Source organism: Bos javanicus, chromosome 13 (genome assembly GCF_032452875.1).
Source record: "Bos javanicus breed banteng chromosome 13, ARS-OSU_banteng_1.0, whole genome shotgun sequence".
NCBI classification, from domain to species: domain Eukaryota; kingdom Metazoa; phylum Chordata; class Mammalia; order Artiodactyla; family Bovidae; genus Bos; species Bos javanicus.
Window position 1 is genome coordinate 6,936,172 of NC_083880.1, and position 26,090 is coordinate 6,962,261.

The 26,090-nt window shown below is 39.6% G+C and overlaps 1 protein-coding gene across 6 annotated transcripts in view; it reads right to left on the reverse strand.

Annotated features, from left to right (window-relative positions):
- The window catches only part of TASP1 (taspase 1), a 315,861-nt gene that overhangs the window by 152,683 nt on the left and 137,088 nt on the right, over positions 1–26,090 (reverse strand). For all 6 annotated transcript variants that reach the window (XM_061435626.1, XM_061435628.1, XM_061435627.1 and 3 more), the window contains one exon: positions 3,204–3,314. In XM_061435626.1, coding sequence (XP_061291610.1) covers positions 3,204–3,314 — 111 coding nt within the window. The remainder of the gene's footprint in view (positions 1–3,203; positions 3,315–26,090) is intronic.

The window sequence follows — 26,090 nt, forward strand, 5'->3', positions numbered from 1 at the left end:
TGCCTCTGCAACTGAATAAACAGTCACACAGAAAGCACCACGGATGGGGGCAGCCCCATGAGCAGAAAGGGCCACGGGAACCAGTGCCTGGGTAGGAAGATCTGAACTGTAGCTGAAGAACTACCAGGGGCTTAGATAAATGTGTCCTGAGCATCATATAAAATATTCATATGTATATACTGTCATGAGAATCTCCAGATATATTATTTGTGAATTTTTTTTTTAAGAGAAAACAAAGGAAGCAAGAAAGGAAGAGTATCATGATGCCTTTCCACAAAACCAAGTGGTGTCAAGCTTGCCACAAACATCACTAGAGAGGATTTTGACCAAATCACCTTAGACAGAAACTTTCAACCCACCTATAATGGTTTCAATTTATAGTTTCAAGTAAAGACTAAATTGACTTTCACACACACATTTTAGGTTGGCTGGTGAACAAACCAGGAACCGAACAGAATTTTGGACCTAGGAAGGACTTTGGGGACCATTGAGCTAGACCCCTCTTTTACACATGAGGAAACTAAGGACAAAGAGACTTATTTTAAAACAAACAACTAATTTCATAAAATAGTAAAGAACCTGACCCCCTTGCTTCTCATCCAGGCTTCTAGTAAAATCAATTTACTTTGTTATAACATTTTGTAAATATCATCTATGCTTCTTGAAAATTCTCAAGTGGTCCCAGAAATTTTTTATTTTCCAATCCCATTTCCAACTCCAAATAAACTGATTAAAATTCATATTAAAATATGATTACACCTCATATTTACAAGTGTAATCTAGTAGAGAATTCATAAAATTTAGCATGGTGGAGGAATTTAGAAATTGTCTCTTGTTTAACTTTTTTTTTTCCCCTAAAGAAAACAAAACAGAACTTAAGTAACTTGTTAGATCCAGTGAGTCAGACACACAGTTAAGAGCAGAACCCAGCTGTCCTAACTCTCAGAATAGTCTTCGCTATTCCACATTATGTTTTACTTATAAAAGGAAGGGGCAGCATGATCTTGCAAAACCAACACCCACTGACTAACCGGCTGAGTTTGGGCAAGTCACTGGACTCTTGTAAAATAGGTTGCTTCACGATTTAGTGAGCACGGGTGATAAGCTGAGCTCTAAAGTTTCTTACTCCTTTCCGAGAGTCTGGAATTTTTCAGACGGGGTTCAATATGCATGAGGTCATGGGATGGAGTGGGAAAAGAGAGTACTGCAACCTAACTCTCTGAGTAGTTTCAAAAGTTATACAAAAGGCGAGGGTAACAAAGTATCAGAAGGGAAAGGAGGGGAGCTCAGACCTGGAGATGGACAACTAGCTAGTGAATCTGTGGTTTCGGATGCAAGAAAGGGCTTCAGGTCACTCTCAACAGGGAGGAAATGGACATGTGCCATAACCACAGGGTTTCCAGGATGTGAACTTCTCCTAAGTGCTGACTGTTCACCTCTCAGCACTCCTTCCCATTGTTCTGAGAACGCAGCTGGTATAGCTGGACAACTAATAGCAAATTATATAAATTATATACGTTGTTAAGGCCAAGAATTTGGTTTTCTTTAAACCCAGCATTCCATGATGGTAACTTAAAGCAAAAGAACAAAAAGAGGAGTCTGATGCTGATACATTTGAGGATGGAGTAACATGAATGCCATCAACCTTTTTCTGAAAAATAAGGCAGACCTCAAAGGCCGTTCCTAACACATTCCTCAGCTCACAATTTGTTATCAGGTGATTCTTACCAGTATGCACGTAGTTCATACCATTATTTACGTTTTCATAACCTCAGGTCATATGACTGGAAGAAAGCACCTGTTACAGAATCTCTTCATATTGAAACTTTTCTATAGTTATTCACTCTCTTCTTCCTTCAGATAAATCCAGTTCTTTTTTGCCTATAATCTGTTTTTCTTTCTCTCTCTACGCTAAAATCTTCCCTAAAAGGGCATGATACTTACTAAGGGCTGAGCGACCATGCATATAAATCTGAGGAAGTAATTCAGTTTTATCCCCATCCCTGGAACCCCCTATCTAGCCCATCAGTTGCATGCTTATATGTGGTCCTTTGAATGGACTTTCATAAATTCTAAGCAGAGATCGCTTTGAGATGAAAAGTGTTTTGAGTAGGTAAAGCCTAAATTCTGACAAGATAGATCAGGGCAACCCTTGCTAGCCAGACCCACACCAACACCCTAAAGGTAGGGTTGGGGAAGGGGTGTGACTAGACACCTGGACACTGTGGGAAAACTGGGGGGAAAAGCCCTGATCCCTGGCTGATGCAGCCCTGCTGCCCGTCGGGAACACTTGCTCTACCTAAGAGTTATGTAGGTGCCGAGCCCCCGCCATGCCAACCCCACTGTCATATCTCGGTCTCTGTGCCCACAGTCCTGTCTTCCCGTCTTTTTCTGGCTTCCTGGGCCAGTTCTAGGAGTCTGCCATCAGTGAGTCCTTTCAGGGTGATTTTTTTCCTAGACACCTGTCTGTATTGTCCTCACCATATAATTTGCACCTCATATTATCCTCTTGATTCTCTACTTAGAGATGCCCTCCAGATTAAACCCTGTGATAGTCTTTCCCTAGTTTATGCGTTATGGCTTCTTACTCTAACTTATTTTTAACATTTTATATAAAGCAAAGAAGAAGTATGGTTAATATTTCTTATACAATTTCATAAGCCTTTCATAGAGGTAAGTTCAATGTTAAAAAGATGGGAAAATCCAGAGTCAAATAGTTTTAAACAAAATAACAGATATTTATAGGGAAATTGGTAGGCTACAGAAAATCTTTCCACAGATTAGACAAAGGCATCCCTTCTTCCAACCAGATGTAGCTTCACAACGGCAAATGGAGCCAGGCTGGATTTCAACTCAACCCTAGACAACTATAAAAAGAGTCAAGTTGCATCACAGAAAAGATTTAAAGGAGGTAGTCCTTTGAATTTTGTTTTAATAGAATTTTATTCTATTGTATATCATTCTAATCTTGGACAACGTTTCACAGCTTGGGTGTTCTATTGGTTAGATGGTAAATTTTATATAGTAGTAGCTATTTTGATGGAATTTATTTTCACACCAATGTGAATTGAGTGTCTAAGTCCATGCTAGGCCCTGGACTTTGGTCTAGCAATACAAACATGATACCTGACTCATGAAGCTTACAGCTCAGCAAAACAATCTCTATTTAGAAGGAAATTATATTTTTTTGACATTATACTTACTAATGAACTTGTTTTGCATAGTCTCCAGCAAAGCCTGGTGGGCATCTTCAGCTTGGAGAGCGTGTGAACATTCTCTGGCTAGTATGGTGCGCACGAGATGCTCCCCACACCCTAGAAATCCAAAGAAACCAAGAACGGTTGAGCAAAGGCAGTACTAAATATCCTTCTTGTCTTAGTAGCACTAAGACGCCCATATGCACCACTAAAGAAGTAGTTATGTTGGAAAATAATTCATTGATGGATGAAATGATTTCTATGCGTAATCTATTTAGTAACTTCAGTCATGAGATTTGGCAGAAACTAAAGAAACACAGGACTGTCTAATCTTGAAAGGAAATGAAGAAAATAAAAATAATTCCCCTTTGTCATACGAATTATTCACATAAGACAGGAATTTAGATTCTCTACCTAGGAACTATTGAGGGTTCTGTTTCATTTCCTTTGCTGAATAATCACAAAAAACTGTTGTATAATTTCCACACAGTAGGTTCTTGCTGGTTATCTATTTCATATGTAATAGTATGTATATTTTAATCAAAAGCTCTTAAGTTCACGAAATTTAAACCAATACAAACTGATGTAACACACGGTTCTGTTTGGCTAGTGTGTATCTGACAAACATTAGGCAATAAATCTACTGTAAAAATATAACCTGCAATTTTTAAAATAGTTCCATTCATTTCAGAAGTTTTCTCTCCATATGTAGACCTCTCCTCCTCTCCCTCCTCCCTGTGTCCCCATATACACATGCACATACGCATATACACATGTGTGTATATTATGTATACACATACATTACACACTCATTGTCAAAAATACAAACTATTCAAAACCTGTCATGCTTTTTTTTTTTTTTTAAATCACCTATGTTTTGCCAGAAATCTTTGTTGTTGTTCAGTCATTGTGTCCAACCCTTGGCGACCCCATGGACTGCAGCCCGCCAGGCTCTTCTGTCCTTCACTATCTCCCAGAGTTTACTCAGATTCATGTCCATTGAGCTAGTGATGCTTTCTAACCATCTCATCCTCTGCCGCCCCCTTCTCCTTCTGCCTTCCATCTTTCCCAGCATCAGGGTCTTTTCCAATAAGTCAGCTGTTCACATCAGGGGGCCAAAGTATTGGAGTTTTAGTCTGACTGCCAGAAATACCTTTCCCATATTTTTTGGTAAAGTAAATATAAATCTCTTTCAAGATCTCGATATCTCCTTGAGAGTATCTATACTTAAGACCTTCATCTAGGTATGCAATTTAATATATAACTTGTGGGTAGGATTATGGTGATACCTATTTTGTTAAAGCTTTGCACTATTATTTTTATAATTGGGGAAAAATTAAAATACAGCTAATAGAAAAGAAACCATTTTTGACACTTATTAAAAGTCCATAAAATTTAATTCCCTTTGTATATATATTTGATGTTGAACAGTGAAATGTTATACTCTAGAACAATAATAATTATTAGGAAATTGTCATATTATAAGCTAATTGGGTATTCAGAAGGTTATGTGCACATGACTCAAGTCAAACAGCTAAACCACATGAAGTTAACATTACATCAAAAATATACAGTATGTGGCAGAGAGGTTTTCCTCTCATGTTATACAGGAATATATACGGTTTTCCAATGGTTGGTTGTTTTCCAAGAAACTTAAAATTATCACTTCTTTTCTGACATATATCACCTTTAACATAAGAGCCTTGACATTAAAAGTTTGTTCTCCTGTAGGTTCCAAACCTGTGGCGGATTCATGTTGATGTATGGCAAAACCAATACAATATTGTAAAGTAATTAACCTTCAATTAAAATAAATAAATTTATATTAAAAAAAAAAAAGAAATTCTGATTTCTGTGGTTTTATGCACAAATTTCTAAGGTTTCTTACGACATGCTGGCATACAGCTGAGGGCTTTCCTGGTGGCTCAGCTGGTAAACAGTCTGCCTGCAATGAGGGAGACCTGGGTTCAATCCCTGGATTGGGAAGATCCCCTGGAGAAAGGAATGGCAACCCACTCCAGTATTCTGGCCTGCAGGATTCAGTCCATGGGGTCACAAAGAGTCAGACACGACTGAGTGACTTTCACTTTCATACAGCTGAAGTGTGATTCAGAGGCTAATAGGTCCATTCTTTATCCGTTAATATTAGAAATAAGTCTTTCAATACATCTTCCTTTTGTTCTTAATCATGCAAGCAAGAGTGTATTTATTTCCTCATATTTTAGCAGAAAACATGGGTTATACAAAGAATGAAAACCTAACAACAAACCAAGAGGAAAAGTGATAAATAACGAATTCTTAAAGAGCTTAAAATGGTACACACTTATTTAGCATCAATAAGAAAGACAACTAAATAAACTAAATGAACTAATGAAACAAACAGTGAATTCACAGCTTATGTTTTAAAAAAACACCTTTGAAGATGCTGTGGAACCAATTAACTATTCTGAAAATGAATAAATGAAAGAAAACAATCAAGCGTTTCTCTGGCGTTCCTATAGGAACTCCATAGTAGGGTGGTCAGAATGTTTATAAAGGAAAATTCTCTTCATAGCACTGTCCTGGTTAATAAATGAAGAAGTCAACAAAATTAGAATAAAACAATTTGTAATCCATAATGTAATAATTGATAAAAGCAACAATCATCAATGGCTGTTAATATCACAAAAAGATATAATCAGATATATGTCCCTTGATAAAATTACACCTTTATAGTCTTGCCCCATGCCAAAAAAATTACACCTCAACCTGATCAAGCCTCTAAATTCAATTACTAATTTCCAGGAATAAAAAACATGTGCAAAACCTACAGCTAACTTCATACTTAGTTGTGAAACACTGAATTGTTTCTCCCTAATATCAGATTCTATGAAGACCTACAGGACTTTCTAGAACTAACACCCAAAAAAGATGTCCTTTTCATTATAGGGGACTGGAATGCAAAAGTAGGAAGTCAAGAAACACCTGGAGTAACAGGCAAATTTGGCCTTGGAATACGGAATGAAGCAGGGCAAAGACTGATAGAGTTTCTCCAAGAGAACACACTGGTCATATCAAACACCCTCTTCCAACAACACAAGAGAAGACTCTACACATGGACATCACCAGATGGTCAACACTGAAATCAAACTCATTATATTCTTTGCAGCCAAAAATGGAGAAGCCCTATACAGACAACAAAAACAAGACTGGGAGCTGACTGTAGCTCAGATCGTGAACTCCTTATTGTCAAATTCAGAATTAAACTGAAGTAAGTAGGGAAAACCACTAGACGATTCAGGTATGACCTAAATCAAATCCCTTATGATTATACAGTGGAAGTGAGAAATAGATTTAAGGGACTAGATCTGACAGATAGAGTGCCTGATGAACTATGGATGGAGGTTTGTGACATTGTACAGGAGACAGGGATCAAGACCATGCCCATGGAAAAGAAATGCAAAAAAGCAAAATGGCTGTCAGGGGAGGCCTTACAAATAGCTGTGAAAAGAAGAGAAGCGAAAAGCAAAGGAGAAAAGGAAAGATATAAGCATCTGAATGCAGATTTCCAAAGAATAGCAAGGAGAGATAAGAAAGCCTTCCTCAGCAATCAATGCAAAGAACTAGAGGAAAACAACAGAATGGGAAAGACTAGAGCTCTCTTCAAGAAAATTAGAGATACCAAGGGAACATTTCATGCAAAGATGGGCTCAATAAAGGGCAGGAATGGTATGGACCTAACAGAAGCAGAAGATTTTAAGAAGAGGTGGCAAGAATACACAGAACTATACAAAAAAGATCTTCATGACCAAGATAATCATGATGGTGTGATCACTCACCCAGACCCAGACATCCTGGAATGTGAAGTCAAGTGGGCCTTAGAAAGCATCACTAGGAACAAAGCTAGTGGAGGTGACGGAATTCCAGTTGAGCTATTTCAAATCCTAAAAGCTGATGTTGTGAAAGTGCTGCACTCAATATGCCAGCAAATTTGGAAAACTCAGCAGTGGCTACAGGACCGGAAAAGGTCAGTTTTCATTCCGATCCCAAAGAAAGGCAATGCCAAAGAATGCTCAAGCTATTGCACAATTGCACTCATCTCACACGCTAGTAAAGTAATGCTCAAAATTCTCCAAGCCAGGCTTCAGCAATACATGAATGGTAAACTTCCAGATGTTCAAGCCGGTTTTAGAAAGGCAGAGGAACCAGAGATCAAATTGCCAACATCCACTGGATCATCGAAAAAGCAAGAGAGTTCCAGAAAAACATCTATTTCTGCTTTATTGACTATGCCAAAGCCTTTGACTGTGTGGATCACAATCAACTGTGGAAAATTCTTCAAGACATGGGAATACTAGACCACCTGACCTACCTCTTGAGAAACCTATATGCAGGTCAGGAAGCAACAGTTAGAACTGGATATGGAACAACAGACTGGTTCCAAACAGGTAAAGGAGTACGTCAAGGCTGTATATTGTCACCCTGCTTATTTAAGAAATATGCAGAGTACATCATGAGAAACGCTGGGCTGGTAGATGCATAAGCTGGAATCATGATTGCTGGGAGATATATCAATAACCTCAGATATGCAGATGACACCACCCTTATGGCATAAAGTGAAGAGAAACTAAAAAGCCTCTTGATGAAAGTGAAAAGGAGAGTGAAAAAGTTGGCTTAAAGCTCAACATACAGAAAACTAAGATCATGGCATTCGGGTCCCATCACTTCATGGGAAATAGAAGTGGAAACAGTGTCAGCCTTTATTTTTGGGGGCTCCAAAATCACTGCAGATGGTGATTGTAGCCATGAAATTAAAAGACGCTTACTCCTTGAAAGGAAAGTTATGACCAACCTAGATAGCATAGTAAAAAGCAGAGACATTACTTTGCCAACAAAGGTCCGTCTAGTCAAGGCTATGGTTTTTCCAGTGGTCATGTATGGATGTGAGAGTTGGACTGTGAAGAAAGCTGAGTGCCGAAGAATTGATGCTTCTGAACTTTGGTGTTGGAGAAGACTCTTGAGAGTCCCTTGGACTGCAAGGAGATCCAACCAGTCCATTCTAAAGGAGATCAATCCTGGGTGTTCTTTGGAAGGAATGATGCTAAAGCTGAAACTCCAGTACTTTGGCCACCTCATGTGAAGAGTTGACTCATTGGAAAAGACTCTGATGCTGGGAGGGATTGGGAGCAGGAGGAGAAGGGGACGACAGAGGATGAGATGGCTGGATGGCATCACCAACTTGATGGTCATGAGTTTGAGTGAACTCCGGGAGTTGGTGATGGACAGGGAGGCCTGGCGTGCTGCGATTCATGGGGTAGCAAGGAGTCGGACATGACTGAGTGACTGAACTGAACTGAACTGAATATCAGGAAAAAGGCAATGATATCTGCTTTTATCACTTTCATTCAACAATACTTCAAGCCACTGCACTCTGTCAAAATGAAGTAGAAAGCATAAAGATCAGAAAGGAAAGGTAAAAACTGCTTCTTTTGTAGATGATATAATTGTTTACACAGAAAAAATCCCAAAGGAATCTACAAAACCACCACTAGTATTATCTCTCCATGTTCTTCCCATCTGGCTAGGAGTCTAGGGCAAAGGTTGGCAGCAGACTCCTGTCTGGTACTTATCAGTCCCCAAAATATGAACTTGATTTCCACTTCTTCTCCATCCATGCACACAGCAGATTGTTTCTGAGCACCTACTTGGTGCTACCGCCAGAGCACACAGCAGTAGGCAGAGGCGCTGCTACTGTTTTCAGATCTGCCCAGAGGTGCTGGACCCATGACTGTCTACTGAATACTCAGTGAATGGCCACCCTAGGCAATCCAGATGCCTGTGCCTTGACTGAGTGCTTTACAGACCAAACCTGGGGATTTGGATGGAAACCCTGGATACAGGAGGCCCCTAGACATCCCCACAGCCTGCAGAGAGCCAGTCTCCATGGCCAGGTCTCTCCCATTAATCCCAACTTTTAGACTAGTTCCAGTTCACTCTCTCCTGGTGGGCTTTCTATTCCGGAGACTCCCACACCCAAAGACATCAGAATTATAACACATTTCCTCTCTCATGGGGATCCTCAGCCTCTAACAACCCATACTAAAGATGAATTCACAATAAAAAAAATCACAAATCACACACACTGAGAGACTTATAAGGCAGAATGAGCATATGCAAAAACAGAGGGATTGCCAAACAAAGAAGTGGTGATAACAGAATAGTGGTTGACAAACATTTTATATTTTTAAAAAATTATAATAAAAATTTTAGCATTTCCTTGAAAGGAAAGTTATGACCAACCTAGATAGCATATTCAAAAGCAGAGACATTACTTTGCCAACAAAGGTCCATCTAGTCAAGGCTATGGTTTTTCCTGTGGTCATGTATAGATGTGAAAGTTGGACTGTGAAGAAAGCTGAGCGCCGAAGAATTGATGCTTTTCAACTGTGGTGTTGGAGAAGACTCTTGAGAGTCCCTTGGACTGCAAGGAGATCCAACCAGTTCATCCTAAAGGAGATCAGTCCTGGGTGTTCTTTGGAAGGACTGATGTTGAAGCTGAAACTGACTCATTTGAAAAGACCCTGATGCTGGGAAAGACTGAGGGCAGGAGGAAAAGGGGATGACTGAGGATGAGATGGTTGGATGGCATCACCGACTCGATGGACATGGGTTTGGGTGAACTCCGGGAGTTGGTGATGGACAGGGAGGCCTGGCGTGCTGCAGTTCATGGGGTCACAAAAAGTCAGATGCGACTGAGTGACTGAACTGAACTGAACTGAAACATTTTAGGCTTTGAAGGCTACGTGTGATTCCTGTTAAATACTGTTTTATTTTTGTAACAACCCTTTTAAAAATTAAATATCATTTTTTGCTCATTGGGCATGCAAATACAGGCCATGGCCAGATTTGGCCCACTGATCTTAGTTTGACAAGCCTGATAATGGAAAAACCTATCATACAAAGATGAAAAGGGAGATCATTATCAAAAAAACAAAACAAGGCAATCTGAGAGCCAGGGATTGGGAGAGGTGAGCAGATTTTCCAATGAATCAAATAAAACTTTACAGATTAAAAAAAAAAAAACTGTTTAAAACTCAATGCAAGAGAGAGAATTAGAAAATACACCCATGGGAAAAAACTTAAAAGCAGCCTAGAATGATAAAGAGAAGGAAAATGAGTTAAGAAGCCTGAAGTGTAAAACGAGAAAATCCAACATATTAATAGGCATTTCGAAAGAGAAGAGGAAAAAATGAGGAAGGGGCATTAATATTTGAAGAAATAATAAATAAGAAATTCAAGAATTTAAGTTATAAGGAAATCCTTAAATCGAAGATACATACAGAGATCCAAAGAAAATGAATAAAAACAAATCCATCATTAATATACTATAGTGAAACTCTGGACCAAAGACAAAGAGAAAATATTAAAAACTAATCAAAGAAAATTAGCTCAGTTGGTAAAGAATCTGCCTGCAATCCAGGAGACCCCAGTTCGATTCATTGGTCGGGAAGATACTCTGGAGAAGGGATAGGCTACCCACTCCAGTATTCTTGGGCTTCCCTTGTGGCTCAGCTGGTAAAGAATCCGCGTGGAATGCGGGAGACCTGGGTTTGATCCCTGGGTTGGCAAGATCCCCTGGAGAAGGGAAAGGCTACCCACTCCAGTATTCCGGCCTGGAGAATATAGTCCATGGGGTCGCAAAGAGTCAGACACGACTGAGCAACTGTCACTTTCACTTTCACTTTCAATCAAAGAAAAAGAAGATCTATAAAAAATTTTTTACCTTAACGGGTAAGTTACATATTCCCAAGCAACAGAAGAGGCCAGAAGAATAATATCTTAAAGCTAAAGATGATAAGGCAGTAAACAAACAAAACAACTTGTCAACCTAGAATTAGTTACACTTCCATTCAAGACTGAGGATCAACACAGTTTCAAATTTACAAACTCATTCCTTTGAGATTTAAGCTCCCAGCTTACTTCTACTATGCCCGACACCACACCTTCTCATAATTCTTGCTGATTTTAGCATCTACCTAGATAAATCTCTCAATATCTTAGCTTCTGGATTTTCTGATATCCTCTCTTCTGAATAACCACACTGTGTCATATGGTCACTCCTATGACAATGCCATAATCAGTAATATTAACTCTTCCACAGTCTCAGTTGCAATTACCCCACCCCTCCTATTTTTCCAACTCAACTCTTGACCACTCTAATTGCAACATTCCCTCCACTTCACCAAAAAGTGCCATTCCATTAATTCCGTGGCTTTATAACTATTCCTCACTGCTCTCAGATCCTCACCCCCACCTTATCCAACTAAAATCCCATGCTTCATTAACATGTATCTATTCTCTTACTCCTGAAAGTCAAGTCTCGCTCACGCATCAAACTTAACTGGCAAAAGCCTACGCTGGAGTATCAGCCAGAATAACTACACGAGGCTGCAAAAGCAAACCACCCCCACATCTCAGTAGCTTAACAACAAAAATATTTGCCATTAATGCTGTAAGTTATACCTGGGTCACCAGAGAGTGAGCCTCAGATAATCACCCGGGAACAAACCCAGGCTGATGGAGGCTCCATCATCTATAACAGCACCTCCTGGATCATATTCCCACCAGGAGAATGAGAGGGCTACTAAAGGCCATCTTACAGCTTTAGCCTGGAGGTCACACATATCATTTCCACTCTAGTCCACTGGCCAGAAATAGCCACAATGTCTCAGCAATTGCAACAGGGCTGTGAAATACAGAGGAGCATATGGATATTCAGGAAGCACTACATTAAATGTCTCTGGGACATCGGAGTAAACCCAACTTCCCATGCTTGCACCTGCACAGCTAAGCGAGGCACGGCTCTCATCCTGCGACCACGGGGTGACATTCATGAGCAAGAAGGCCCACCCGCTGAGAAAAGCTGGAGAGGAAAGACAACCCCAGGCACCACACAGCACTGCTGAGTAGTCCAGTCAGTCCTGGCTCCTCCGAGGCTTTGTGTTAAGCGGGATTTAACACAAAAGCAAAAAAAAAAAAAAAAAAGCAAACTGTTTAAACGTCTACAATTGAGTTCTCTTTTTTAAGCCCAAATTCATTCTACGTTTTTTTTCTTTATATTGGTTTTATATATATATATATATATATAAAACATGAAATTTACCATTTAATCATTTTTTAAGTGTAGAATTCAGTGGCATTCTTATTCAGATTGTACAACTATCACAACCATCCATCTCCAGCACTTTTCCATCTTCCCAAACTGAAACTCTGCACCCATTCAACAACCCCTCATACCCCACTTCTCCCCAACCCTGGCAACCATCATTCTACTTTCCATTTCTATGAATTTGACTACTCTAGGTATCTCACGTAAGTGGAATCATACACTTTTGTCCTTTTCTGACTGATTTAATTTGCTTAATATAATGTCCCCAAGGCTCATTTCTTACTGAAACAGGTTTCAGAATTCCCTTCCTTTTCAAGGCTGAATAACATTCCACCATATGCACATACCACATTTGGCTTATCTGTTCACCTGCCAATGGACACTCGGGACCAAATGCACTCCTAATCTACATAAAGAGCCATTTACTGGTGAAAGAAAATGGCTTGGCAAACTTTGCACCAAAAGAAGACCACTTCTTTCACCCAATTATACAACTTCGCATTGAGTCAATTTTTGATAAGTTTATGCAAATGTATTTATCAGACACCATTAGAAGACATGAAAAAAGACTTTATTAACTGAGCTATTTCGGAAAATTCATGATACATTTAATTTCTACCATCAACCAAATTTTTTAATTTGCCTGAATAAATATGAGTAATTTGATTAAAATAAATCCTTATGGTGCCTGAAAATGGAGTCTTAGATAATTAAGAGCCCCTTTTATCTGTGTAAAGGATGACCACTTCTCTGAGCCACGTGAAATCACTTCCAGGAAGCCATTGTTAGAGCGCTTATGTGTGGGTTTGTTTAGAATCTAGAAGAATTAATGAAGTATTTTTATTTTTTCCTCATCTTGACATTTCCATCAATGTCATCATTTCTCTAGTTAACACTGGCCAAGTTACAAAAGAACTTCTCTGTATCTTTACTAAAGGAAAGACCTGAGAACTGTGGTCTAGTTCAGAGACCTTCTGTATTCCATGTATTCAATTTTCTCATTCTCTCCCTCTCCCTCTGTCTCTCTCACCCACACACACACCCCTACCTTAAGGCCACAAGTTCCTGCAATGTAGGAGGTCAGTATTTTTCTATTCTACAGTCAGACTGATGTCTGAATCCAGATTATTTAAACCTCAGTTTCCTCAACTGTAAAAATGGAAGTTAGGAGTCATAACTACCTCACAAGGACAAAATGAGAGAACACGCATGGAACATTTGGTGTGAGGCTGGGCACTGAAAAAGCACTTCACGCTGCGGTGAGGATACTGACTGCCTTAAGAAAAACCATTAGCTATCATTTTCTGTCTCTCCTCATCCTATTCTCTGTATTTTGTTTCTGTTAGAACAAGGTGATTCCCAGCTGGCCTGACAACCATCACTGAGAGCCTAGAATATAGTTAAAAAGGAGTTTAGCCTTTAACTTGCAATTCTGAAGTCTGCTGTTTCCAAGAAAGCTGAGCCCTCAAGCAAGGGTCAAAATGATCATGTGGTTAAACCTTGCATTATCAGAACAAAACAAATAATATGATGAAGATTTCACTTAGCTTGGTAGGAAACATTTTAATAGTGGTTCTCCAGGGATTATGGATTATACGTGATTTTTCATTCAATATGTACTCCTCTTATTTTTCCCAATTTCTGTAATAAACGCCTATCGCTTTTTTCCAAGAAGTTCAATGCCCAACATCAATGTTACACTCCTGCATTCACCATACTTTCTCTTCAGGTAAGATGGTAAAGGGCAAGGCAGGGTCTCCTGTAATGAGATTTGGTCTCATACACTTCACTGTCCTGTATATGAGTTCATGAATGAATGCTACAGGTGTTTTATTTTATCCAACCTCCATCCAGGTGTTTTATCCATTTGGTATTTTTACCTCAGCATTATTGATAGATGTATCCATCAAATTATTAATAAGATAATTAAAAACATGTAACGTAAGAGTCCAATAGTCATATTGTCAAACCATGTTTTACTTCCAAAAGGTTAAGTAGCACAATGAAAAGCATTTGCATTAAGGACTGCTGCTGCTGCTGCTGCTGCTGCTAAGTCGCTTCAGTCGTGTCCGACTCTGTGCGACCCCATGGACGGCAGCCCACCAGGCTCCCCCATCCCTGGGATTTTCCAGGCAAGAGTACTGGAGTGGGGTACCATTGCCTTCTCCATGCATTAAGGACAGAGACACACAAAAACTTACCGACTCTTGGGTGACACTCAAGACACATCTTCATTGCATCTCAAGATAATTTTCAGTTGTTTTATCTTTGTCTCATTTAGTGGTGGCAGCAGTGGTAGGAATGGAGCCAGATTGTTACAAAATGAAAGCTCAAAGGCCCTTATGTGTCCAGTGTGTAAAGCAGTGTTCATACGCAGGGTTTTGATGCAGCATTTACACAGTAGAGGATTTGGATGTAATTCCCCCAGAGGACCTCAACAGGAGATTAGGATTTTTAAGTATAACTCCTAATCTTACAGACCTTCTCGCCTTCTGGAGACTCTCGATTTCTTCCAAACAACTCTAACCTCAGTACTGATCAAAAGAGTCCCCAGAAGGGGTGAGTGAAGCTGCATTCACAGGACAGAATAACCCACATTTCCAGGCTGCCTGCACCCCAGAGCAGGATCAGGGGCCACAAAAGCTCACAGTCACTGCTCCTGGCACACCACGCATCTCCGAGGCTTGCTGATGACTTTCAAGTATTTATGTCATCTTATAAATGCTGCTGTTCACTCTTGCTGTGGCGAGTGGGCATCTGAAAATCTTTCAACACATCCCCTGTTAGAAGTCCACAGGGACAGAGAAGTAATGAGGAAAGATCTTTCCAAATTTAAAAGGAAACATTTGGGACTTCAGTTTCCACTATTGCAACATCTCTTTTTCAACAAAGGAATTTATTACGTGGTACGTCACCTTTTCCCTGTCAGAGGATTTACGGCCAATTTTGGAGTTGGGTTACTTCTGGTTTTCAAGCTTGTCTTGTGAAATTAAAGAGAGGGCTGCCTTAAAAATGATAGAACACACGTGATTTCACTCTTCACAGTGTCCCCATAGTTATCAAACCTGGAACCTATTATATACAAGAAGAAAACATAAGGGGCTTTATAAAGAGATGGAGTGAGTAGTGAAGATGTGTGAGCCAGTCTGGCCCAACAGGCGTGGGCACCAACACACACTTGGTGTCCCCCCAGTGTTCAGTTCTCTCTAACCTCTCCCCCATCAGCACCCGGTGGCTATCTACAGTAATCTACCAAAAACAACTCAGGTTTTTTCTTATAAACAATAAATAACCAACAGAAAAAGCAATTTTACAATTATCTCTTAAAGACCTCATCTCCTACAGACCAGGATGCAGCTGATATATGCTTTAACATTTCATAATTATTTAAAATACAGAAAAATATATGAGAACAATGACAAAAAGGAAAATCTCTCATCTAGAGCACAGTGCTAAATATACTTAATGCATATGCTAAATATACTTAGTGTGTATGCTAAATATACTTAATCCTGGATATTTAGACTGCAAGGAGATCCAACCAGTCCATTCTGAAGGAGATCAGCCCTGGGATTTCTTTGGAAGGAATGATGCTAAAGCTGAAACTCCAGTACTTTGGCCACCTCATGCAAAGAGTTGACATTGGAAAAGACCCTGATGCTGGGAGGGATTGGGGGCAGGAGGAGAAGGGGACGACAGAGGATGAGATGGCTGGATGGCATCACCAACTCGATGGACGTGAGTCTCAGTGAACTCCGGGAGTTGGTGATGGACAGGGAGGCCTGGCGTGCTGCAGTTCATGGGGTGGCAAAGAGTCGGACACGACTGAGCGACTGAACTGAACTGAACTGATATTCATGTCTATTTTATTGAGAATGTATAATCAAACCACAGAAGATCTATCTACTACATAAATGGAAAGAATTCTAGTTTTGTGAATGCAAATATCTGCATACAAAAAAAGAGCTTCCAAAAAAAATGAGTGTGAAAAGCCTTTATCCAGTTTGCCACATCAGAGAGCCAGGGGTCTGTGGCTGACAACACAGAGGTGCCCACCCTGAAGTTTGAGGTGCTCCATCTTTCTCTGGGCCCTGCTCTTCAGCAGTGTCCCATCTCAATGTGAGGACATATCTGACATTTACTGTTAGCCTCAATACAGATGATGAAACAGGATCCTGCTTCCTGCTCTAAGTTTTCCCAATTTAGTTATCTAAACACGACACGCTCATCAGGGCACTGGGGACAAACGGTGCCAGGCAGCAGAAAGATTCAGAGAAAACCACCTCACAGAAGTGGGGTTCCTTGGCTTATGTTGGAGCCCATAAAATTCTATCACTACTATTGCACGTGTCTGGAAAACATTCTCCGTGTGTGAAGGGCAGACTACTCTCCAGGAGAGAATTTCATTAGAGCAGTGGCTGCCGCAGGAGCAGCAAGCACCGATTCCATGTCTGGCTAATGCTTCTGTACATCTCCCCTCTGGACTTCTGTTCCACTGCGGAAATGAGGGGAACCACCTCTGCCCATGGAACCTGAAATGAGTCACTTAAGACCTCTGTATCTCAGGTTCCGCCCTAGAAAACATAAATGGCTTAGGCTTAAATGGTTTCAAATTCCTTGGGACAAAATTTATAGCTGGAAATACTTCTGGAATGTCAATAACTTTCTGGTTAAAATTAAGTTAAGAGGCTCATAATAAACAAACCACTTAAAAAAACCCTTTTTAAAAAGCTGTTAATTCATGAAATAGTGTATTTAGATTGTTTTTTCTAACCTACTTGTTTTTAAGGGGGAAGATAAAAAGTGACTGATTCACTGTTAAGAGATCAACTACTGCACACCTGGCACTGTCAGAACATCATCACTGTAAAGCCCTACAATTCACTTGCAAAAGGAAGGTACTGTCATCCCAATTTGACAAATAAGAAACATGAAGTGGAAGAACTAAGATTCTAAAATGCAAGTCTTAAAACTCCAAGTAAAATGCTTATTCCAAGAGAGTACACCACTACAGAAATAAGGCTAATACCATCCCACAAACAAAGAAAATATAAGCAAAGAAAGCTCAAAAGCCTGAATCCATGATTAAGATCAAAGTAGTAGTTAGCTGCAGATAAGCAGCACAACAAATTCTGCCGCCAATACTTAGGACCGGAGATAGCCCCCAATCTTAACTATGACATTCTAAAAACAATCACTAAATTAACCCCAAGGGAATTAATGTCAAAATTGGAGACTTCATTTTGCATCAAACCAGAGACTGCATTTTATGAGTTAAAAAAAAGGCCAAAACATAGCTGTAAACAATCTACAATAATGTAGATGTGATGTAATTAAAATAAATTTCAGCACACATATAGAGAAGATGGAGAAGCTCTATACCGTCAGCAAAAACAAGACCGGGAACTGACTGTGGATCAGATCATGAACTCCTTATTGCCAAATTCAGACTAAAATTGAAGAAAGTAGGGAAAACCAATAGACCATTCAGGTATGAACTAAATCAAATCCCTTACAATTATACAGTGGAAGTGAGAAACAGATTTAAGGGACTAGACTGATAGAGTGCCTGAAGAACTATGGATGGAGGTTCGTGATAATGTACAGGAAGCAGTGATCAAGACCATCCCCAAGAAAAAAGAAATGCAAAAAGGCGAAATGGTTGTCTGAGGAGGCCTTACAAATAGCTATGAAAAGAAGAGAAGGAAAAGGCAAAGGAGAAATGGAAAGATATATCCATTTGAATGCAGAGTTCCAAAGAATAGTAAGGAGAGAGAAGAAAGCCTTCCTCAGTGATCAGTGCAAAGAAATAGAGGAAAACAATAAAATGGGAAAGATAGAGACTTCTTCAAGAAAATGAGAGATACCAAAGGAACATTTCATTCAAAGATGGGCACAAGAAAGGACAGAAACAGTATTGGACCTAACAGAAGCAGAAGATATTAAGAAGAGGTGGCAGGAATACACAGAAGAACTGTACAAAAAAGATCTTCATGACCCAGATAATCACGATGGTGTGATCACTCACCTAGAGCCAGATATCCTGGAATGTGAAGTCAAGTGGGCCTTAGGAAGCATCACTAGGAACAAAGCTAGTGGAGGTGATGGAATTCCAGTTGAGCTATTTCAAATCCTTAAAGATGATGCTGTGAAAGTGCTGCACTCAATGTGCCAGCAAATTTGGAAAACTCAGCAGTGGCCACAGGACTGGAAAAGGTCAATTTTCATTCCAATCCCAAAGAAAGGCAATGCCTAACAATCTTCAAACCACTGCAAAATTGCACTGATCTCACATGCTAGGAAAGTAATGCTCAAAATTCTCCAAGCCAGGCTTCAACAGTACATGAACCGTGAACTTCCAGATGTTAAGGCTGGGTTTAGAAAAGGCAGAGGAACCAGAGATCAAATTGCCAACATCCACTGGATCATCAAAAAAGCAAGGACTTCCACAAAAACATCTACTTCTGCTTTATTGATTATGCCAAAACCTTTGACTGTGTGGCTCACAACAAACTGTGGAAAATTTTAAAAGAGATGGGAATACCTGACCTGCCTCTTGAGAAATCTGTATGCAAGTCAAGAAGCAGCAGTTAGAACTGGACATGGAACAACAGAATGGTTCCAAATCGGGAAAGGAGTACATCAAGGCTACATATTGTCACCCTGATTATTTAACTTATATGCAGAATACATCATGAGAAATGCTGGACTGGATGAAGCACAAGCTGGAATCAAGATTGCTGGGAGAAATATCAATAACTTCAGATATGCAGATGACACCACAGCTATGGCAGAAAGCAAAGAAGAACTAAAGAGCCTCTTGATGAAAGTGAAAGAGGAGAGTGAAAACGCTGGATTAAAATTCAACATTCAGAAAACTAAGATCATGGCATTCGAGTCCCATCACTTCATGGCAAATAGAAGGGGAAACGATGGAAACTGTAACAGACTTTATTTTCTTGGGCTCCAAAATCACCATAGGTGGTAACTGCAGCCAAGAAATCAAAAGACGCTTGTTCCTTGGAAGAAAAGTTATAACCAACCTAGACAGCATATTAAAAAGCAGAGACATTACTTTGCTGACAAAGGTCCGTCTAGTCAAAGCTATGGATTTTCCATTAATCATGTATGGATGTAAGAGTTGGACTAGAAAGAAAGCTGAGCACTGAAGAATTGATATTTTTGAACTGTGGTGTTGGAGTAGACTCTTGAGAGTCCCTTGGACTGCAAGGAGATCCAACCAGTCCATCCTAAAGGAAATCAGTCCTGAATATTCATTGGAAGGACTGATGCTAAAGCTGAAACTCCAATACTTTGGCTGCCTGATGTGAAGAGCTGACTCATTTAAAAAGACCCTGATGCTGGGAAAGATTGAAGGCAGGAGGAGAAGGGGTCTACAGAGGACGAGATGGTTGGATGGCATCACTGACTCAATGGACGTGAGTTTGAGCAAGCTCCAGGAGTTGGTGGTGGACAGGGAGGCCTGGTGTGCTGCGGTTCATGGGGTCACAAAGAGTCAGATATGACTGAGCAACTGAACTGAACATTGTAATATATGCCAGATCTCAAAGCCCGGGAAACAAACAATGGATTTATACTGTTAAAAGAATCTCACATTTGTGAAGTAATATATTATTATTCTACACAGACTATGGTAAATTAATGATGCATATGTAATATCTAGAGCAACCACAAAAAACATAATACACAAAAGTATAATAAAATGTTAATAGAGGAAAAGAAAATGAAATATTAAAAAAATAATCAAACCAAAGGATATAGGAAAAGAAGAACAGAGAAAGCAAAGAGCAAATAGAAAACAAAAAGCAGGATGGTAGTTTTAGTCCAAGCATATCTATAATTACATTAAGTGTAAATGGACTAAGCACTCTATATGTAAAAGGCTCAGATTATCAATGTGGATTAACTTTAAAAGGGTATTGACCCAGCTTGTTTATAAGAAACATACATTAATATAAAGACATGATAGGCTAATAGTAAACATAGTATTACACGGAACATAATATACCAGACAAGCAGTAAGTGTAAGAAAGCTGATTTGACTATATTAATGTTAAGCAAAGTAAACACCAAAACAAAGATTATCTAGAGATAAAGAATATTTTATAACAATAAAAGTACCAGTGTGTCAACATACAAAGTGTTAAAAGTTAAAATATATTTTTATTTTATAGAACAACTATATGAACAAATACTATGGAAACATAATATTTAGTGAAAAAAGCAAGTCACAGAGGACGGTATATCACATAACACCATATTCCTATGGCTCAATAAAAATCATAAAACTAAATAATATACTGGTTAGAGATGTATACACATGTGATTAAACTTTTCTTAAGCTAAAAAATGATACACAGAATTCAGGATAATAGTTTTACTTCTGGAGGACAGGCAGGGGTTTGGAAAAGAGTAGACATGGATACTATTACTAACGTTCATTTGTAACCTAATGATAAGTTCAATGAATTTAATTTCATTTTGTTTCATAACTTACTTATGTAATATAGTATTTTATATGTAGCCAATATTGCCATTTTAAAAAACTTAGTTCTTAATAAGAAAAGATACAATTAGTCAATACCCACCAATATCCTTAAAAATAATCAATCCTTTTGAGTCTTAAGGAGTATTTCTAGGAATTTTGGTAAGGAAATACACAAGTATACAACAGTTAAACACAAGAAAATCACTGTTTTTAAAACAGCAAAAAGCAAACAATAAAAAACAGGAATTAACAACTCATTGGTCATTCTAAGAGACTAAAGCAACCACAGAATAGAATTTTATTATATGAAACTATTTAATATAATTAAGTTACTATTTAGATCACTAGCTTAGAAGTTAGTGAATTCCTAAACTTTATAAGTTAAACTAGGGGTACTTACATGGACATTATGGAGTCTCCAACTAGGAATTCCATGCAATTTTTCTAGAATTGTATGTATAGTTATGCAGGTAACTGTAGTCACAAGCATGCTTCTAGGGAGAAGGTCTATAGTTTTTATGTTCTCAAAAGAAGAATGGTTACTCAAAAAAAAAAGTTACTAAGGTAGCTAATCTTCAAAGATGGCTACCAATGAACAAAGCCGCCCAGGATTCATACCCATATGTAATCCCCTTACACAATGAACCTGGATTGTGACCCTGTAATTAACTTTACCTAATGCAATGCAAGTTCCAGGCCTAAACCATAAAGAGGACTGATAGCTTTTGCACTTTGAGTGTCCTAAGCAACCATGTAAGAATCCAGCTGCCTTGTGGAAGAGGCCATGTTAGACCAGAATTAGTCCTAATACGACATGGGCAGACAGCAGAGCCAAAGCACCTGGGCATACCAGCTGAGCCCATCATTCTGGCTGTGCCCGCCTGGGCACCAGCCACGTGAGGAAGCCACCATGGACACCTTGGGAAACCACCATCTAACCCTACCCACACGAGAACCCCCAACCAAACCAGCAAAAGGGTGATCCACTTGAGATCTAGTTAACACATACAATCATAAGAAGAGGATTATTCTTCTAAGTCACAAAATTTGGGGGTGATTTGTTAAGCAGCAAATAGGCAGCTAAACAACTACAGACTGCTAGTTCAGACTGAGTAACCTCACCTAATTAAGGACCGAATATTCTATATGATGGCTGAAATGAAAATCAGAAGCTACCCATCAGAACAAACTGGAAAATTCTTAAAGAGATGGGGATACCAGACCACCATATCTGCCTCTGGAGAAACCTGTTCAGGTTGAGAAGCAACAGTCAGAACAAGACATGGAATAATGGACTGGTTCAGAATCAGGAAAGGAGTACATCAAAGCTTATCATCACCCTGTTTATTTAACTTATGCAGAGTACGTCATGCGATATGCTGGGCTGGATGAATTAAAAGATGGAATCAAGATTTCCAGGAGAAATATCAATAACTTCAGATATGCAGATGATACTAACCTAATGGCAGAAAATGGAAAGGAACTAAAGAACCTCTTGATGAAGGTGAAAGAGGAGAGTGAAAAAGCTAGCTTAATCACTTCTTGGCAAATAGATGCGGAAAAAATGGAAATAGGGACAGATTTTATCTTCCTGGACTCCAAAATCACTGTCAACAGTGACTACAGACATGAAATTAAAAGACAGCTATTCCTTGGAAGAAAAGCTATGACAAAAAAAAAAAAAAAGAAAAGCTATGACAAACCTAGACAGTGTATTAAAAAGCAGAGACGGCATTTTACTGACAAAGGTCTGTCTAGTCAAAGCTATGGTTTTTCCAGTAGTCATGTATGGATGTAAGAGTTGGACCATAAAGAAGGCTGAGAACCAGAGAATTGATGCTTTCGAACTGTGGTGTTGGAGAAGACTCTTGAGAGTCCCTTGGAGTGCAAGGAGATAAGATCAAACCAGTCGATCCTAAAGGAAATCATTCCTGAATATTCATTAGAAGGACTGATGCTGAAGTTGAAGCTCCAGTACTTTGGCCACCTGATGTGAAGAGCAGACTCACTGGAAAAGACCCTGATGCTGGGAAATACTGAGGGCAACAGAACAGGATGACAGAGGGTGAGGTGGTTGGACAGCATCACCGACTACAGGAGACAGTGAAGGACAGGGAAGCCTGGCGTGCTGTAGTCCATGGGTTGCAGAGTCAGACATGACTTAGCGACTGAACAACAATCCATCAGAGGACATAACATCACTCCCCAGTCCTCCGTGCAATAATCTCTGTTGATGCACATGCACGCCCCCCCCTCCCCCGCCACACACACACACATCTCTGCCATTTATATAATAGTTTCACTGAGTAAAACCAACTTCACCTTGATTTCATGTACTTTATTCACGTAGGCTCTTTTATTACACATAAATGAAACATAGATCAAGCATACACTTTGCCCTTATATTAAATGAAATGAAAAGAAGTGAGACCCTTACATGACCCTTCATTTAAAATATTACAGTGGTTACTTATGTAAATCACTTTCCTTCCCTCTGGACTAAAAAAGAACAAAGTAGACTGAGGTTCAGGGAACACACACTGAAAGGTATTTTATAATGCTAATAAAATAGCATTGTATTATGTCACAGTAGGACAAACACAGTGCTTACTGCACAGAAATACTTTCTCTTTATTAATTTCCACAATCATCTTGTAAATGATATTTGAGAAGGAAACAAATTCAAGCAGAACCAGGAATCCTGCCCCAGAACCAAGAAGCAAAGCAGAACATAAACAATATGAAACAGCCAGATCCCATTTCATCTATTCAATTTGAGTGAAATGAAGACATAAACAAAACTCTGTGGTGGTATGGTGTTTTTTTTTTTTTTAATCTACTGCATTTGATTTTTCAAAACAAAAACATCTATTTCCACAGCCAAATTTCTGTTAGCCAAAAATAATGGCAAGAGGCATGGCTCTGGTAAGGACAGATTTAAGTGATAAGTATACATTTTTAACTCTCTAAACACCTACACCTCACCATTTCTAGTAGGACAGTGGATGATTATATTTCAGTTTGGCCCCGCTCTTTTTTCACATTTCTCTACTGTCACTAAGTAAAGACTGTTTAGATTCTATGAGCACTCAGGCACTGCTTGACTTTTCTGAACCTCAGTTTTCTCATTTGAAAATTGTAATCATTATGTACAAAGCACTTAGCACAGTGCCTGATCATAGCAAGTGTTCAACAGATGATAGCTGCTGTTATCATCCTTATTGATAATCACCAAATGATATCAAGTATCAATTGATATCAAGAGGCCGGATCCTGGCATTAACCCACACAACTGTGATTTCCTTCTGTGCTAACAGAATCCTGATTTCGTTCATGCTGCTCCAGTCATCTGTTGTTGTTCAGCCACTCAGTCATGTCGAAATCTTTGCAACCCCAGGGACTGAAGCACTCCAGGCTTCCCTGTCCTTCACTATCACCTGGAGTTTGCTCAACTCATGTCCACTAAGTCAGTGATGCCATCCAACCATCTCATCCTCTATCACCCTCTTCTCTTTCTGCTTTTGATCTTTCCCAGCATCAGGGTCTTTTCCAGTGAGTTGGCTCTTCACATCAGGTGGCCAAAGTATTGGAGCTTCAGCTTCATCATCAGTCCTTCCAATGAATATTCAGGACTGATTTCCTCTACGATTGACTGGTTTGATCTCTTTGCAGTCCAAGGTACTCTCAAGAGTCTTCTCCAGCACCACAGTTTGAAGACATCAATTCTTTGGTGCTCAACCTTTCTGGGGAATAAAATTTGGCAACCCACTCCAGTACTCTTGCCTGGAAAATCCCATGGACAGAGGAGCCTGGTAGGCTACAGTCCATAGTGTCACAAAGAGTCAGACGCGACTGAGTGACTTCACTCACTCACTCACTCAACCTTCTTTATGGTCCAACTCTCACATCCGTACCTGGCTACTAGAAAAACCACAGCTTTGACTAAACAGACTTTTGTCACAAAGTGATGTCTCTGCTTTTCAAGAATTTGTCTAGGTTTTGTCATAGCTTTCCTTCCTAGGAGCAAGTGTCTTAATTTCATGGCAGTGGTCATCATCTGCAGTGATTTTGGAGCCCAAGAAATAAAATCTGTCACTGTTTCCATGTTTTCCCCACCTACTTGCCATGAAGTGATGGAAACAGATGCCATAATCTTAGCTTTTTGAATGTTGAATTTTAAGCCAACTTTTTCACTCTCCCTTTCACCCTCATCAAGAGGCTCTTTGCTCCTCTTCACTTTGTGCCACTATAGTGGTATCATATGCATACTGAGGTCATTGATATTTCTCCTGGCAATCTTGATTCCAGCTTGTGGTTCATACAGCCTGGCATACACATGATGTGCTCCGAAAATAAGTTAAATAAGCAGGGTAACAATATACAGCCCTGATGCACTCCTTTCCCAATTTGGAACCAATCAATAAAAAAGAAGCAGATGTTTTTCTAGTAGTCTCTTGCTTTTTTTGATGATCCAATAGATGTTGGCAATTTGATCTCTTGTTCCTCTGCCTTTTCTAAATCCAGCTTGAACATCTGGAAGTTCACAGTTCATGTACTGTTGAAGTCTCACTTTGAGAATTTTGAGCATTACTTTGCTAGTGTGTGAGAGGAATGCAATTGTACATTAGTTTGGACATTCTTTGGCATTGCCTTTCTTTGGGATTGGAATGAAAACTGACCTTTTTCAGTCCTGCGGCTACTGCTAAGTTTTCCAAATTTACTGACATATTGAGTGCAGCACTTTCACAGCATTCAGTTCAGTTTCGGTTTAGTCGCTCAGTCATGTCCGACTCTTTGTGATGCCATGAACTGCAGCACACCAGACCTCCCTGTCCATCACCAACTCCCGGAGTCCACCCAAATCCATGTCCATCGAGTCGATGATGCCATCCAACCATCTCATACTCTGTCGTCCCCTTCTCCTCCTGCCCTCTATCCCTCCCAGCATCATTGTCTTTTCCAACGAGTCAGCTCTTTGCATGAGGTGGCCAAAGTATTGGAGTTTCAGCCTCAACATCAGCCCTTCCAATGAACACCCAGGACTGATCTCCTTTAGGATGGACTGGTTGGATCTCCTTGCAGTCCAAGGGACTCTCAAGAGTCTTCTCCAACACCACAGTTCAAAAGCATCAATTCTTCGGTGCTCAGCTTTCTTCACAGTCCTACTCTCACATCCATACATGACCACTGGAAAAACCATAGCCTTCACTAGACGGACCTTTATTGGCAAAGTAAT